The sequence below is a fragment of the Delphinapterus leucas genome, chromosome 13 (assembly GCF_059928025.1).
Source record: "Delphinapterus leucas isolate spDelLeu-1000000601 "Yukka" chromosome 13, BTC_Dleu_Yukka2, whole genome shotgun sequence".
In the NCBI taxonomy this organism is placed as follows: domain Eukaryota; kingdom Metazoa; phylum Chordata; class Mammalia; order Artiodactyla; family Monodontidae; genus Delphinapterus; species Delphinapterus leucas.
The window spans coordinates 8,087,224-8,105,711 of NC_143141.1; the positions used below are offsets into that span (position 1 = coordinate 8,087,224).

The 18,488-nt window shown below is 38.1% G+C and overlaps 1 protein-coding gene across 6 annotated transcripts in view; it reads right to left on the reverse strand.

Annotated features, from left to right (window-relative positions):
* EIF5B (eukaryotic translation initiation factor 5B) overlaps positions 1-18,090 on the reverse strand; it is a 104,160-nt gene extending 86,070 nt beyond the window's left edge. For 3 of the 6 annotated variants that reach the window (XR_016395335.1, XR_016395334.1, XM_089922656.1), the window contains exons 1-2: positions 17,851-18,090; positions 16,474-16,598 (exon numbers count right to left, since the gene is read on the reverse strand). Coding sequence is in view for 4 of the 6 variants with exons in the window: in XM_089922656.1 (XP_089778782.1) it covers positions 16,474-16,598; positions 17,851-18,075 (350 nt within the window). In the remaining 2 variants the exon portion in view is untranslated. Of the gene's footprint in view, positions 1-2,076; positions 2,112-16,473; positions 16,599-17,850 lie in introns of all 6 variants that reach the window. The other 3 variants (XM_030762832.2, XM_089922658.1, XM_022599268.3) reach the window with 3 other exon arrangements.
* Positions 18,091-18,488: the final 398 nt, after the last annotated feature.

Genomic DNA, 18,488 nt, shown 5'->3' on the forward strand with positions numbered 1-18,488 from the left:
CTCCGCAGCATGTGGGAACTTCCCGGACCAGGGCTCAAACCCATGTCCCCTGCATTGGCAGGCAGATTCTTAACCACTGCGCAACCAGGGAAGTCCGTCTTGCTGTAATTTTAATAGTAACTGCATTAACTGTATGTGAATTTAAAGAAAACCAACATCTTTATTATGCTGAGTTTTCCAATTCATGAACACCATATTTCTCCATTTATTTAGATCTTTGATTTCTTTCATCAGTGTTTTGCGATTTTCACAAAATTCGTATTTAATTTTTAAAGTAATCTGAAATGGTATTTTTAATTTGTTTCTACATACTCATTTCTAATATACAAAATGTGACTGAATTTTTTATGTTGATCTGGTATACTGCAACCTTGTTGAACCCACTTATTAGTTCTTTGCACTAAGCAAGGAGTTATGATTTGAAATCAAAAGTACAACCCACCCCCCCAAAAAAACTAGACTTCATCAAAATTTAGAATATTTGCTGTGCAAAAGACCATATGAAGGGAATTAAAAAAAACAAGCCACAAAGTGGAAGAAAATAGCTGCAAACTACATATCTGAAAAAAAAAACTAGTATCTAGACTATGTAAAGAACTCTCAAAACACATCAGTAAAAACCCAAACAATCCAATTAGAAAATGGACAAAAGGCATGAAAAGACATTTCACTAAAGAGTATTTACAGATGGCAAATAAAGGATGTTCCACATCAATAGGCATTTGGAAAATGCAAATTAAAATCACAATGGGATATCACTACACCATCAGAATGTCCTCTCCCCAAACAACAGTGATAATAACCAGTGTTTGCTGAAGATGAAGAGGACCTGGATCACGCACACATTGCTAGTGAAAATGTAAGCTGGTACAGCCACTCTGGAAAACAGTCTATCATTTTCCTGGAAAACTAAAAAGGTACTTACCATATGACCCAGCAATTGCACTCATGCACATTTATCCCACGGTAACAAAAAATTTATCTCATGCAGAAACTTGTAGACAAATGCTTGTAGCAGCTTCATTTGCAACAGCCAAAAACTGGAAACAACCCACATGTCCTTCACAATGGGTGAATGGTTAAATAAACTGTGGTTCATCCCCATTCCATGGAATACTATTCAGCAATAAAATGGAATGAACTATTGATACATGCAACAACTTGGACGGATCGCAAGAATATCAGACTGACTGGAAAGAAGCCAATTCCCAGAGGTTATATACATATATGATTCCACTTATAAAATTTTTTATTTTCAGAAATTCACGTAAGTACAGAAAAGATTCATGGTTACTAGGGTTTAGTGAGAGGAGGTGCATAGAAAGGAGATGATTATGGTTACAAATGAACAACATGAGAGATCCTTGCAATGATGGTCTGTATTTTGACTGTGGTAGTGAATATACAAATCTGCACATGTGATAATACTGTATAACACTAAACACAAACATACACGTGTGCTAGTGCAAGTGAAACTGGGAAAATCTGAATATGATCAGTGAACTATATCGGTGTCAATATCCAAGTTGTGATACTGTACAGTTTTACAAGATGTTATCATTAGAGGAAACCGAGTAAAAGACACAGGAATCCCTCTGTATTAATTCTTACAACTGCGTGTGAATCTACAATAATCTTAAAAGGTTAATTAACAAAACTGAACACGGTTTAAAGGAGAAGGCAAACCTCAAACTGAGAAAAAAATTTTTGCAATACATATATCTGATGAAAGATTTGTCTATAATATATTAAAAAATTCCTATGACCCAACATTAAAGAACACAATTTTTAAATGGGCAAATGATTTCAACACTTAACCAAATGAGATACAATGATGGGAAATAAACACATGACAAGATGGTCAGTAACACTAGCTAATAAGGAAATGTAAACAAAATCACAATGAGATGCCACTACACAGCCACCAGAATGACTAAAATGAAGGGCTGATAATATTAAGTGTTGAGAGAGGATGTGGAGCAACTGGAACACACCTCAAGAGGGAATGCAAAACTGGCACAGCCACTTTGGAAAAGACAGTTTGGCAGTTTCTTCAAGTTAAACATACACACTTACCATATGACCCAGCAATCCCACTCCCAGGTATTTACCTAAGAGAAACGAAAACATATGTCCACACAAAGACTTGTACTCAAATGTTCACAGCAGCTTTATTCATAATCACAAGAAGCTGGGAAAAAAACCCTAAATATCCAACTACCAGATAATTCATAAACAAATTGTCATCTACCCACACAAAAGGATATTACTCAATGATAAAAGTAAAGAATGTTACACACACCAACATGGATGAATCTCAAAAGAGATTATTTTACGTGACACCCAGCCAGCCAATAAAGGCTACATTCTCTATGATTTTAGTTATAGGAATTTTTAGAAAAGTGAAAACTACAGTGACCCCCCCACACACAAAACACAAAAGCTACAGGGATTTTTGGCCAGAAAGGACTGCCTACAAAGGGTCATGAGGGAACTTTTTGGGTTAATGGAAATATTCAGTATCATGATTGTGGTGAAAGAAGCACAACTGTATAATTTATCAAAGTTTATTAACTCCACACTTTAACTTTGTGTATTTTATGTCAATTACACCTCAAAGAAGAGAATTTAAATTTCTAGGGATACTATAAAAACGGATGAGAAGTTGCAGAATGGATTTATCAGTTTACTGAAAACAGTTAAGGTTAAAATTACATATACCTAATATAAGTCATTTTACCCATTTTTATAAGTTAGGAAAATAAGAATCAACATATAATATTTTTATAACACCTTAATTTCTATTAACACACGTAATATGTAACTAAAATGACATTACTGTGAAGGAATCTTTTAAAAACATGGTATTTCTTTATTAATTGTATGTAAAAGGCATGTAATCAACTTTGGTGCTTGGCTTTTTGGAATAATCAAAAATCATACATAAAAATAAAAAATGAGACACTTCACTTTGAGATCAATACACTAAAAGCCTTTTAAATACACATAATATAACAAAAAAAAGTTCACTGTAAAGAAGAAAAATTAACTTGTTTGCAAATCTCCTCTCAACTCCGAACTGACAAATTTCATTTATTAATGACAGACATTTTCCACTAAAAAGTTGTCTGATTTAAGTTCTACAAGAACATAGGAAATCCAACCCTTTCCCAAATTATTCCACAATTCAAAATCTCCAAGCTTCCTAGGATTCTCTCCTACCAACCCCTCTTCTCCAATGTCTCTTTATTTTTACCCTCTGAGGAGGTCTTACATCCTGGCTCAAAATTTCTCTGACACTGAGAGGTGGGGGTCTATGCCCCTCCCCTTTAATATGAGACTGTGTGACTGTTTACTCAACAGAATATGGCAGAAATGATATTACAGTTTCTAAGCCCAGGCCTTGTACTTCCGGGCTCTTGAGACATTCACTGCCAAGCTAATGAGGATGTCCAGGCCACATAGAAAGGCCAAGGATAGGTGTTCCAGCTGACGTGCCAACCAACAGCGACTATCAACCACCAGAAGTGAGTGATGTGCAAGTGAGGCAGCCTTTAAGATGACTCCATCACAGTCATCATTTACCTGCAACCACATGGAGACCTCCAAGCAAGACCAATCTGAGCTCAGTCAACCCTCAGAACCAAGAGAGACGATGATTTTTGTTGTTTTAAAGAACTAAGTTTGGGATGACCTGTTATGATACAATAATAACTGAAGCACTCACATATTTCTTTCTGTTCCTAATGGATACCAGGGCCTACAGAAGTAGAAACCACACCAGTCCTTCTTCTCTCCCCACCCCCAACTTGACCAAAAAAAAACAAAAAAATTGTTCGTAATCTATAAGTACTGAGGGAAGACACGGTGATATCCAACCCTTTGCACTTTACTTTGGTTTCTGCTCCTCCCCTGAAACAGGCTCAATAAGAACAAACAAGAGGAAAAACATAAGGAGGAATCCCATTCTTTACTCCTAACTCTATCCCAGCAGTGCCAGTAGCAATAAAGGAAACAGGGAAATCTAGTCCTGCCTTCTCCATAAGATGCCTTTTGGCATCTCTTTTCCTCCAACCTCCATCTCTTCTTACCCAGCACTCCTTGACAACAGTTACATATACAAACAGGAAAAACAAGACGAAAAAGGGAAAAGCCCAGCAGTCATTGCTCCTCACTAGCTCTCACCATTTGCACCACAGAACCCAACAGTTCTCACTCCCCACTCCCTCAATGGAGTTCTATCTTAAGCACCACAACCCATTAATAAATTCAGAGGTACCCAATCATGTCTTTAAAAAAAAAAAAAAAAAAGCCCTCCGAGCTTAAAATTTCCTTATGAACTGGGTCTTGACGTCTTTAAAAGGCATGTGAAACCATACTGCATTGTACAATGCAAGCAAACAGAATGTATCTTATTACCTTCCACAAAATTCAGCCTAACTCTCCACTTTCTAAATACCTCATAGTTGAAGCGGTAAGAATACAAAAGCAAGTATAAGCGTCATCTTGTAGACCTCCAAATATACATAATCTAAGTTCACACATTTTTATGGATTCCAATGTGTTTAACTATAAAATCAGTTCAGGGCAGCTTTGTCAAACCAGAACGAGTACCCTCAAAGGGGGCAGGTGAGATGGGTTAGGAGGGGGAAACGCAGGGTTGTGGGTAATTTCAGAAGGCTGAAAATTCTCCCCAGTAACTTTTATCTGTTTAATTTGTTTTAATTTTAATATGATAATAAAGATTTAAGATGAACGTTCCATGAATCATATGGATAGAAACTTCATCACAGTTCACTGTCACAGAATATCAACCAAAGCTTTTGTTTACAAACCTCCACTAAGTTGTTTCACATTGACGAAAAAGAGCAGAAGCAGACTTAATATGTAAATTAAACATTTTAGCCAAGAGAAGGTGCTATAAAACAAAGGTGAAAATCATTAGTTCATACTGAAAAAGATTAGAAAAATTGAGTTCTTACTAGTATATGCATGCTGAACTCAAAAGAAGTCCATTATAGGAGGCAATACTTTCACAATAAAATAATGATTTAGATCCTGCTACTCAAAAGAATAATTCCAAGATAAGCAGCATTAGTATCACGTCATTAGAAATGCAAAATCTTAGGTCCCATCCAAGACTTACTACATCAAAATCCCCATTTCAACAAGACCCACAGGTGAATCACATGCACATTAAAATATGAGAAGCACTGGTTTAGAATCAACAAAACACTATCATTCACATCAATACTGCAAATTTGAACTTCAAAAATTTTTATATTTGTTACTGTTTGATATAAGTGTATTTAGGGTTTCATAACTGCCTAAGAGGTAAGTTTAGACTTAGTTTGGGGCCTGAAGATATATATATAAGCAATATTAATAATTTAAGTCAACATTCTCAATTAACACCTTAAGGACACAAGTTATGTTCTAAATTAATTGATTAAACTGAGCACTTCTGGCACTCACAGATAGTGAACTCATAATCTTTGTATTCCGTAAAAGTAACTCTGGTCCTTAATCACTGTTAAAGGATTCTTCCCACCTAATTTCCTTTTGTAACACCTGGCATAACCAAACAAATATTAATAAAATTTTGATGCAGGTAACCACTCTCAGGAGAGGGTACTTCTCACTTGCTGAACATCATCATCATTAGAATGGTCTGGCTGCACCTGTGTGCAGGCACTAGCTAAGCAACTGAAGATCTTGGATACTCTTCATCATCAACCCTTGCTTCTCAAGAGACAGAAACATACAGCACACTCCCATTCCTTCCAATCTGGCTTGCTCTCCTGATGGCAGATTTAATTACAAAGGGATCTGGAAGACATACGTAATAACTTTAGGAGGCAAATTTGAAATCTCAAGGGTAGCACTCCCATACTTAACCTAAACTTCACATTCTCCCTTCATCTCCTCACTGTATTATCTGTGCATATGCCTATTTGCTATATTAAAACATAAGCTCCTTTGAGAACAGAAAACTCCTTTTTGTGTGCTCAATTCACCTCCCATTTTAAAAAATAAATTTATTTATTTTTGGCTGCACTGGGCCCTCGTTGCTGCATATGGGATTTCTCTAGTTATGGTGAGCGGGGTGGGGGTGGGGGGGCTACTCCTCACTGCAGTGCGCAGGCTTCTTATTGCAGTGGCCTCTCCCGCTGTGGAGCATGAGCTCTAGGCCTCAGTAGTCATGGCACACAGGCTCAGTAGTTATGGCACACGGGCCCAGTCACTCCACAGCATTTGGGATCTTCCCAGACCAGGGCTTGAACCCGTGTCCCCTACACTGGCAGGCAGATTCCCAACGACTGGGCCATCAGGGAAGTTCCCACCTCCCTACCTTTTACAACTAGCAACCAGCAGGGAATGTAACACATTCTTAACAGGCACTATTAAAGAAAAGGCCCTATTTTAGAATGGCAACCACAATTTTCATACAATTAGAAAGGCTCACCAGTTTCATCACTGAGGCTTAATAAAAATCTCATCTACCACCATAACAATTACTATATTTTGATCGTAGTAAAACTTCCAAATCGAATTTTCTGAAATAATAAATTCAAACACCAGTTTAAAAATCCCACTGAGAGAAAACTACATTTACCTAACACAGACAAGGATCCTTTGTATGTGAATTTTCCAAATGAATGGAAACGTACCATTCTTTAAAATTTATATTTAAAATGTAAATCTTTCTTATAATTGATTATGTAACCCCCTGGAATATTTACAAATGTCTGGGGTTGTTTCAATACAATGGGGAGAGGGAAGACGAGAGTGGGTAGGATGCAGATGAAACAAGGTTATCTGTGAATCAGTAATATCTGAAACTGGGTGATGGACAGGTGTGTTCATTAAACTATTCTACTTCTATATACGTTTGAAATTTTTTATTTAAGAAAATTTACACTATAGTAACCAAAACAATGTGGTACTGGTATAAGGATAAACATAAACATCAAAAGAATAAAACTGTCCAGAAATAAATCCATTCATCCATGGCCAACTGATTTGACAGTGGTGCCAAAACCAATCAATAGGGGAAGAAATAGTCTCTTCAACAAATGGTGCTGGGACTATATCTCCACACGTAAAAGAATAAAGTTTTGGACCCCTACCCCACACTACCTACAAAAATTAACTCAAAATTGGTTATAACCTAAATGTTGGAGCTAAAACAATAAAACTCTTAAGAAGAAAACACAGGTGAATCTTCACACCCTGGCATGACTTAACAGTAGATTTTTAGATACAATACCCAAAGCACAAGCAACAATAACAAAAATTAGGTCAGCTGGATTGTATCAAAATTTAAAAACTCTTGTAAAAATGATACTATGTCAAGACAGTGAAAAGACAACCCACATAATGGGAGAAAATATTTACAAATCATGTACCTTATAAGGATCAAGTATCCTGAATATATAAAGAACTCTTAAAACTCAAGCTAAACAAGCTAATTTAAAAATGAGTAAAGGACTTGCACAGACATTTGTCCAAATATATACAAATGACCAATGAACACATAGAAAGCGTAACCAGGGAAATGCCAATCACAATGACAATGAGACACCACTTCACAATCGCTAGGATGGCTATTAATGGAAAAAAAAAAAAGGCACAGAATTGTTGGCAAAGATATGAAGAAATCAGAACCCTTGTACATTCTGGTGGTGCTGTAAAATGGTGCAGCTGCTGTAGAAAAGTTTGGTGGTTCCTCAAAAAGTTAAACATAGGATGATCTACCACTTCCACTCCTATACTATACTCAAAAGAACTGAAAACTGGTACTCAAACATCTAGACACAAATGTTCATAGCAGCACTTTTCACAATAGCCAAAAGGTGGAAACAACTGAAACATCCATCATCAGATGAATGGATAAACATTATGTGGTATATATACACAGTGGAGTATTATTCAGCCATAAAAACAAAATGAAGTACTGATATATTCTGCACATAGATGAACCTCGAAAACATGCAAAATGAAAGAACCCACACACAAAAGGTTATACATGGTATGATTCCATTTATATGAAATATCCAGAATAGGTAAATCAAAAGACAGTATATTAGTGGTTGCTAAGGGCTCAGAGGAGGACAGAAAGGGAAAGTAACTGCTTAATGGATATAGGAACTCCTTTGGGGGTGATGAAAATGTTTTGAAACTAGACAGAGAAGACTGAACAACACCGTGAATGTACTAAATCTCACAGAATTGTACATTTAAAATGGTTACTTTTATGTTATATGAATTTAACCTCAAAAAAATTTCACAAGGGCTTCCCTGGTGGCGCAGTGGTTGGGAGTCCGCCTGCCGATGCAGGGGACGCAGGTTCGTGTCCCGGTCCAGGAGGATCCCACATGCCGCGGAGCAGCTGGGCCCGTGGGCCATGGCCCCTGAGCCTGCGCGTCCAGAGCCTGTGCTCCGCAGCGGGAGAGGCCACAGCGGTGAGAGGCCCCCGTACCACACACAAAAAAAAATTTCACAAAACTGATTACGTGTTTCATACCAACCTGAATGGGAGTAAACTAATATAATTTAGCACTTCAATCATCATTCAGGAGTGACAAGTTTGTAGGCCTGCAAAAGAATTTTGCTCTTAAACCAAACAACACAATGCCAACGGCTACTCACAAGTCTCTCTAATAACTCCCCTCCATTCTAATTACCAATAGGCTGAGATAACCAAGTTGTGAAAATTCTAAGTTCAGAGTGAGAATGTGAAAAGAAGACTTACACAGAAAAAAAAAAAAAAAAAAGAATAACTTTAGCAGATACCTATAATGAAAGTGTGACTTTTAAACACTGTGAGCTACACCACAATGAAATGCAGGGTGAACCTCCTCTGCAACCTGGTTTGAAAAGCCATTGTGGAGTTGGAAATCTGAAATATGAACTGGATATTAAATATAAGAGAATTTGTGTTAATTGCACTAGGTGGGATAAGGGTATTATGGTTACATAAGGAAACATTTAGAGAGAAAATGTCAAGGTGTCTATAAAATAAAATACATAAAGCAAAAATGAGGACAAAATACTGGTAATGATTAAATCTAGGTGATGAGTATATAAGAGTTCATTATACTATTCCTTCAACTTTTCTGTGTGCTTGAAATTTTTATAATAAAGAGTTAAAATTTTAAACTTTAATCCCAACATTTCATTTTTTAAGACTTATTAGCTACTAACATGTCTGAAAGAGAAAATCACTTCTCTTAAATTCTTAAGAGAACAATGGATAATCCAGTAAGTATGTGTCTTTTTTCCCCCCTAGGTTCATTCCTGACAAGTAATGCCTTTAAGTAACATCCAACCTTAAGTAAAAGGTCACTGACCTGAAGTGGGGGATTATAAAACAAAATACCAGACAATAGTACTACTGTCCTTGTACTGTTTTACAGGACTTTAAATATTGACTTTGTAAATGCAAGGTAAAATTTTAAGTCAAACCACTTAAAAAAAAAATAGAAACAGCATGTATAAACTCTAACCCAAGATAAGAAGGGGGAAAAATAGAAACAAAGCATTGCAGAATTGGCACAAATAAAAAACAAACCAGGATGGCTGAAATAAGATCAAATATATCATTAATCACAAGCAATGCGTAAGTAACTTTAAACTCTTAAAGGTGTTATCAAATTGATTTAGTAAGAATTCAATTTTATACAGTTTATCCAAAGACCTCAAACAAGTACATAGAAAGGTTAAAAGTTTAAAAAAAAAAAATTAAATCCTCAGCAAAACCCTAGCAAACCAAATCCAAGAACATATAACAAGGATTGCACACCATGACCAACTGGGATATATCCCAGGATTGCAAAGTTGGTTCAACATATGAAAATTAATTAATGTAATCCACCATATATAAATAGTATAAGACACAAAAACCACATAATCATCTCACAGATGAAGAGACAGCAATGTAACAAAATCCAACACCCATTCACAGGGCGGGGGGCGGGGGGGGGACACACCTAACACAATGCGAAAAACTGAAAGCTTCGCCCCCATCCCATGATCAGAAACAAGAAAAGAATGTCCATTCTCCCCATTCAATACAACACTGTACAGCAGGATCTAGCCAGAGCTTAAGGTAAGATAAAGAAATAAAAACCATTTAGATTGGAAAAGAAGGAGAAAACTATCTGAACTTGCAGTGGCAGGACCATGTACATAGAAAATCCTAAGGAATCCACATACACTACAAAAAGAATTCAAGCTAATATATGAGTTCAGTAGGATTGCAGAACAGATCAATATATAAAAATCAACTGTATTTAAACTGTGTACTAGCAATAAACAATCTGAAAATGAAATTAAAAATAATTCCACTTCTGATAGCACAAAAAAAATTAAATGCCTCAGAATAATTTTTTAGAAGAATATTTTCTTCAACTGAAGAAAATAAAGTTTTACTGAAAATGAAATTAAAAAATAATTCCACTTATGATAGCATAAAAAAATTAAATGCCTCAGAATAATTTTTTAAAAGAGTTGCAAATGTTGTACTCTGAGAACTACAAAAAATCATTGAAAGAAAACCTGAAAACCTAAATAAGTGGAAAGACATTCCATGTTCATGGATCTCAAGGCATAACATTGGCAATACTCCCAAAATTAATCTACAGAAGAAATCCAATCTCAATCAAAATCCCAGCTGCCCCCCCCCTTTTTTTTTTGCAGTAATTGAGAGATTCTAATTGTAAAATCTGTATGGAAATGCAAGGAACCCAGAATAGCCAAAACAATCTCAAAAAAGAACAAAGAGAAATCACACTTCCCAATTTCAAAACTTAATACCAAAGCTGTAGTAATCAAGACAGTGTGATACTGCCATCAGGACAGACATACAGATCAATGGAACAGAACTGAGAGTCCAGAAATAAAATCCTACATATACGGTCAATTGATTTGATCAAGGAATTAGAGGAGTAATAGTCTTTTTTTTTTAAATGGTGCTGGGACGATTGAATATCCACACGCGAAGAATGAAGTTCGACCCCTACCTCACACAATATAAAAAAAATTAACCCCAAATGGCTCAAAGGTCTAAATGTAAGAATTAAAACTGTAAAACTAGAAGAAAAATAGTAAATCTTCATGACCTTAGATTTGGTGATGATTTCTTAGATCTGACACCAAAAGCACAAGCAGCCAAAGAAAAAAATAGATAAATCGGGCTTTTTAGAAACTTCTGTTCTACAAACGACACCACCAAGAAAGTGAAACAACAACCTCCTATGGGAGAAAATAATGACAGCCCAGAGAATGGGAGAAAATATTTGAAAATCATATCTGATAAAAGATTTGTATCTAGAGTATATAAAGAACTTATTCCTCAATAATAAAGAACTCAATTTTAAAATGGGCAAAGGATCTGAATAGACAGTTCTCCAAACAAGACATACAAATGTCCAATAAACACATGAAAAGATACTCAACATCTTAAGCCATCATGAAGTGCAGACCAACCAAAAGTCACAATAAGATACCACTTCACACCTACTAGAATGGCTATAATCAAAAAGTCAGATGATAACGAGTGTTGATGAGGATATAGAGAAACTGAAACTCTAACACACTGTTGGTTGGAATATAAAATGGAGCAGCAGCTTTGGCAGTTCCTGGAAAAAAAGTAAAACTACTTGGCAGTTCCTAAAAAAGTTAAACATAGAGTTACTCTACGACCCAGCAATTTCACTTCTAGGTATACACCCCAAAGAATTGAAAACACAAGTCCACACAAAAACTTATACACGGATTTTTTTAGCAGTATTATTCGTAACAGCCAAAAAGTGGAACAACCTTGAATCCGTTAACTGATGTATGGACGGGTAAATAAAATGTGGCACACCCATACAATGAATTCTTAGAACATGTGATTCTAGACTTAGAAAAAATTCCAACTACTACAGTATCATCAATCACATCTATTAGTTTCATCAGAGCTCAGTACCCGAAACCTAATGACACAAATTTAATTAATACAGTACTTATTGTATTTTCAGAGACTGTTTATATAAAGTTTACAGTACGAAGGAAGTTTCAAAAACAGAAAAAGCAAACATTATTTTAAATCTCAATAGAAAGTATCTTTCTATCACCAAAGGGAGATTTGAAAACCAATGATTCTAAACAATGACTGCTACCTGGGTGAAAAGTAGGGATTCCTCTGAAAAAATATACCTGAAATTTTATATACCATGTCTGAAATGGGAAGGAATGAAACATTAAATCATCACTGTTTTCACTTTAAACAGACAGGCTATGAGACAGGCAGTTATTCAACTAAGGTTAAGTGAGAAAATTTTTTTAAAGAAATTCTGGCACTGATTGACCTATGGACAATGGCTGTCATTCTTCTATTCTCCCTCCTTTGTTAAACTGTTCCTCTTTAACAGTTGCTTCACCAGTAAAGATCCTTTGGGAAGTCTACATTTTGGAGTAGCAGGATTTCTTAAATCAGCTAGTGCAGCACAGTTTAAAAAAAAAACAAAACAAAACCGCAGGTTCTGAGGTCTGGTTTGGCTTAACAGCTGAGAGGCTCTAAGCCTCAAGCACATTATTATGCTAAATCTGTCTCCTCTTCTATATGTTATAAAGTAGTTCTTTTATCTTTATACCTTTCCCTTCCTCCAGATTCTCAAACTGGTTACAGCATAGTTATTTCTTCTACATTAAGTGTCTTCATTATTAAAATTATGTAAATACTGTGATTACTGCTAGATCAAGTAGTATACTGTGATTATTTCAATAGTTCAAAATACCTGATTTGAAATTTCTTAACAGTACATATTTGACACAAGGCATAAGTTAGAAAGGGAGGGGAAAAGGAGTCATTCGTGTGTCACTAACTAAAACATTTGAATGCTGCTGTAATGTCTTTAATTTTTCTCCCTGGTCTCCCCCTCTGTTATATATTATCACAAACTAATAACCAAATCGCAGTTAAGGCCTCATCCTTTAATAACAGCTACTTTTAATAATAAGAGAGAGTTAAGCTGGTCAGACCATCTTGAAAAAAAGTTTTCCTACATTAACAGCAACCAAAACTATAAGACACCTAGGAATAAACCAAACAAGAAATATCCTAAAGGTTCAACTGAAGAAAATAAAGTTTTACTGATAATTAACCAAATAAAGAAGCATGTCATGTTACTAATTTGTTCATCACTACATTTCAGCACCTAGAACAACAGCTGGCACTTAACTGCTTAAACAGACAATATATTTCTTGAAGGGAATGATTCAATACCATAAAGATGTAAGTGTACCAAATAATCTAAAAACTTAACGGGACTCCCAATCAAAATCAGTCCCAACAGACTTTTAACAGACCTTGATAAACTCACCTATTACATAAAAAAATTAAAAAATCATAAGTGGGTAAAATATCAAGAGCATGAACATACCCACAAATGTCTTAAGTTGTCCTCTGAGTGCTTCTCAAACATTCTAAGCACCTGTTGGACAAACATGAATGGAAGTCAAAAGGCTTGGGAAATGTCTCACAAATGCCTAAATCTGGTTTAGGAACCCCTAAATAAACAGTTCTCAGAGTAGTTCCCCCCAACACAATTCAGAGGGTCTAAACTAATTCAAGGGGTCAAAACTATTTTCAACATAGTACTATGAGGCTAGTAGCCTTTTTTTCATTCTCATTTCCTCACAACTGTACAGTGGTGTTTTCCAGAGGCCACACGATCTGTGATATTGCTACAGGTTGAATCACAAGCAGACAAGAATCAAGCTATCTTCTACTAAGCCAGATAGTAAACGTTTACAAAATGTTTACCACCACTCTCTTCATAAATTTTTGAAAATGATTATTTAACAGTGTTATGTTAATGTGATGTTATTTTTACTTTTAAATCAATATATTTAAAGAACTTTTCAGTTTTAATTTGTAATATGGTAAGTACTGATTGACCTAACCCACATAAACAAAAGCCTTTTGGGTTCCTTAGTAATTTAGGAGTGTAAGGGGGTCCTAGGACCAAAAAGTTTGAGAACTGCTTTTCTAACCTAAGCAGACACTCAGTTCCTCAGTTAAACAATGCTTTGCCCAACGTATAGATCAACTGCCAGATTGGAATAAACTTAGAAGGCTAAGTAAAGCACAACTAGTGGGCAAGTAACATCAAAAGTAGCTACATCGGGATCCCCTGGTGGCGCAGTGGTTGAGAGTCTGCCTGCCGATGCAGGGGACACGTGTTCGTGCCCCAGTCCGGGAAGATCCCACATGCCACGGAGCGGCTGGGCCCGTGAGCCATGGCCGCTGAGCCTGCGCGTCCGGAGCCTGCGCTCCGCAGCGGGAGAGGCCACAACAGTGAGAGGCCCACATACCGCAAAAAAAAAAAAAAAGTAGCTACATCAGCTCCCCAGAGATCACCAGTAGAGAAGGCAGAAGAGGTTTCTATGAGCTAACAAGTTTATCATCTGCTTTCTTATTCATGTATGGCAAACTAGGACTTCTTCCTGTCCTTCCACATATTGATTACCTAAAGCATAAATGTAGGAACAAGGTAAGCCAAGAGAACTCTCAGATTATACATCTTTTTTTCTTTTTTGATCTAATGTATGCAGATAGTTTATTATTAATTCAAATATATTCAAATGAGAAATAAATTCCTTTGTTGAACTAGACTATTTGAACTATTTGCCACTTGGACTACTTCCTCTCTGGGATGCTTTAGAGTACCTGCTATGCTCACAGCTCCTCTAGACAGGTTCCTTAAGCAGATCACCATGCTTTCTATCCCAGGAGAGGGACCCGATACCCTGATCATACCTGGCTAGGATGAATATCTGACACCAGGACAAAAACCTAAAACGTAGGCAGCTGTCTCAGAGATAGCCAGAACTCCCCCAAAAGGAGGAATTTTGCCAAGAATAATAGGAGCATTATGTGTAGTTAAAAACAAAGAGCTACTATACTAGCTCACCACCAGCATAGAGAATCATAGCTGAAGATACCTGTACTCAAACCTGAAAGACCTCCTAATTCCTGAATGACATCCCCACCTTCATGTCTGACTGTGAGATAGGTGAAATAATGATCTTCCTTCCCTCTATATCCTTTGTGAGGGGGTATAGATGTATTAATCCCATTTATTAAGGTAACATACCACATTCCTTACAACCTGAAAAATGTAACTACCACACTTGGGGGATTAAAAAAAAGGATCAGAATGAAGAATTGGAGGCTAATTGTGAAAAACTAGATAATCAGGATCATTTTTTCTCTGCACACATCAACAAGAGAACATTCATCGTGTTATATAAATGGAAATGGTAAGATATTGCTACAAGATCCCATAAGATATGGTCCCATTATGTAAGCTGATTACTGGGAAGGTTATAGGAAGAAATGAAAATATTGGCCTTATATTTTGTCTATATGATCTGTGAATATTAAATCCTACCCCAGTCAACTGAAAAAGGCAGGAAAACTGAACACCTATCAAAGTCTCATTCTCAGAATTTCACAAGCTGAAACAAGATTCTAGAACTCAATGTTTAAACGAAGGTCAGTCACTGATAAAACATATGTAATCCGAATAAAATTACTCAGATTAGATAGTAAAATTTAAATAAACACTGAGCGGCTAAAAATTTTAAATAACAATATAAGGATTAAAACACTCAAGTATTTTATGTTCTTTCCAAGAACTGAAAAGTGGCTCAAAGCCTTAACTTGATAGCTAATAAGCAGGTGCTCATTTCTCACCCAGTTCTTCCTGAGCAGAAACATGTCTGGCTTAGGACAGCTCAGAAGGGAAGGAGAGGTGGGAGGAGTCCACGAAGCATTAGAAAACAAACAAAAAAATTTGATATTGGCTTATGAGAAAGTGTGTTTTTCCATTACACTGCCACCATTTTTCCTTCAATACGAGACAAAAAGTAAACACTGCAGATTTAGTCGGAAAGGAAAAAAAACCCAGTAGCATTCCTTCTATACTATCAAACCAATCATTTAACAGGCTCTAGTGTTTGCAATTTAAACTTTATGTCATCCAGGAAAACCTTTATGAATTAGCAAAAGACTTTCACTTTTCTCTAAAAATACACACACAAAAATAAATCTCTCCTCCGAATAGCTTTTTTGCAATGTGAAAGAGCTTGAAAAAGAACAACTGTAGCTAAAATAACATATAAAAATTTTTTAATCTAAAGAACAAACTTCTGTAATTCTGATCCAAACAAACCAATTGTAAAACACAAAACGAAAAAAAACCCCACAAAACATAATTTTAATTAGAATCAGTGAAATCAGAAAACTGACTAGACAATTGATAATATTTAAGAAATCACTGCTAGTATTCCTTAGGCTTAATGATGACATTGTGATTGTGTCTTATGTTGTGTTCCTGTGGTTGTTTTTTTCCCTCAAGTATTTATCTTTCAGATACACCTGAAAGATTTACACATGAAAGGATTTTGAGAGTTCTTTACCATATCCAGCAGAGATGAAACAGGGCCAGTCCTGTGACAACAATGGTCGAAGCTGGGTAACTGGTACAGGAAGCTTTATTACACTCATCTCTATTTCTTGTATAAGGTCGAAGAAAAAAAGTATCCTAGGCACCAAAACATCCTGTCAAAAGCATAGAAATTTCTCTCCCACTAAATCACCCCAGAATTCTGCTTCTTTCTTCTTATTTATCTGCTTTGATTAACAATAAGTTCTATTCTTGAAACCAATTAACTTCCTCCAATAGACCTGTAACTGAAATACAAGACTCACCTTGGTGTCTTTTTAACGCCATTCATCAGATAGGTGAAGGCCAGTGAGGACACAACCCAGGATTCCAACTCACAACTGGTAATCTGATTTTAACTTCAAGACCACATATCCGTTTTGAGTCAAAATGAACTATCACAGGTTGTTTTTGTCTTTTGAATTTCTCTTACTATCCCCAGTATTTGGACTAAGTTTGGTGAGTAGTACAGAAACGTGAAAAGTAACAAATGTTCACTCCCAGGAAGTAAAACCCTTTCAATGAAAAGGGGTAAAGAACTCAACCGAATATGACACCCAGAAATGTTCCAGTAATCTCGGGGTACGCAACTCTACATACACCCTTACGCTCCCTCGCCTCAGAAGTCTTTTAAATGGTTTAGAAAAGACCGACCCTGGTTGGTTTGTTTCATCTCCTCCTCCTTTCTTAGGGGAGGTGCTAGAGAGCAAAGAAATGACCAAAAGGCCGGAAGAAGGAACGCGAAAAGCATGGAGTCTGGACAATCAGCCCTTAAGTAATTGAAAGCTGTACCCAAATTAAATGAAGTTAAAGGGAGCTTGCTGCTACGCTCCTCCCGGTAACTCCAACGCACCTGAGCGGCTCAGAGGGTGGGAACACCTGGCTGGAGACAGAGCGGATCCCAACTCCCTCTCTCGCCAAGAATTCATAGGTACAAAGACATAAAAAGAACTCTTCCTGACCCCCAGCAAGAGTAGCGCCACGAAAACAACTCCCAACCTCCGGGCCACGCTGGCTGAGCCGCCCCTGGCCCCGCGACGCCGCGAGCCCTGCCCCGCGGGGCCTCGAACCCCAAACGACTGCCCCGCTCCTCAGGCCGGACACCCCTTCTCCCGGGCCGGGCGAGGGGCGGCAAAGGGACAGAGTCTCGGCTGGGAACCCGCCCGCCGCTGAGGCCCTCCGCGCCCGCCCGGTACTGGGGTCTCGGGCCCGCGCCACCCACTGTGGGCCCCGGCCGGTGCCCCGCGGGGCCGCTCTCGAGCCTCGACCCCGGTCCGCCGCGCGCCCACGGGACCCGCGCGCCCCCCTCAGCCGCGCCGGCCGCCGCCGTTGAAACCCCGACACTGGCTACCTGTCTTCGCTCTTGTTTTTCTGCTTCTTTCCCATCGTGTGTCAGCGGCGCTCGTAGCCCCAGCCCCTCTATTCGGTCTCTCACAGACCCACTGTCCCCCGGCCGACTTCGGTCTCCGCTCGGCTCCGTGCCCCACCGCGGTGCCGCCTGTCGCACCCGGCTCTCCACAGACCCGCGCACTGGGACAGGGCACATATGGTGTGAGCTCCGAGTGCGCAAGCGCATCGCCCCACCGCCTCGGCGTGTGGACGCAGGGCGCGGCTCATTGAGAGCTGCGCCTCGGGTAGAGCGTCTCCAGTTGACCCGCCCGCCAGGCAGGAGCCCGAGCGCCCCCTTTCCGCAAGCGTCAGCCGTGCACCGACGCCCGTGCGGTTTCCAGATTCTAGAACCCGGAGGTGGACAATGAGGCTGAAAATTCCACCGTCAGCCTTCTCCCTGTGGGGAACGCAGACTTGGGGAATCGGATCTCAGTTCAGGAGTGGACTTTCGGTTTCCCTTCCACCTTTAACCTCTGTCCCTTTGTACTCTCAGCTGCGTGAAGTTCAGTAAAGAACCACAATGAACCCCTGGTGAGCTGTCCAGGTGTTCCCAAGGGAGATAGAGAAATCCAGCACAACATGAGTCCATGACTTACCAAA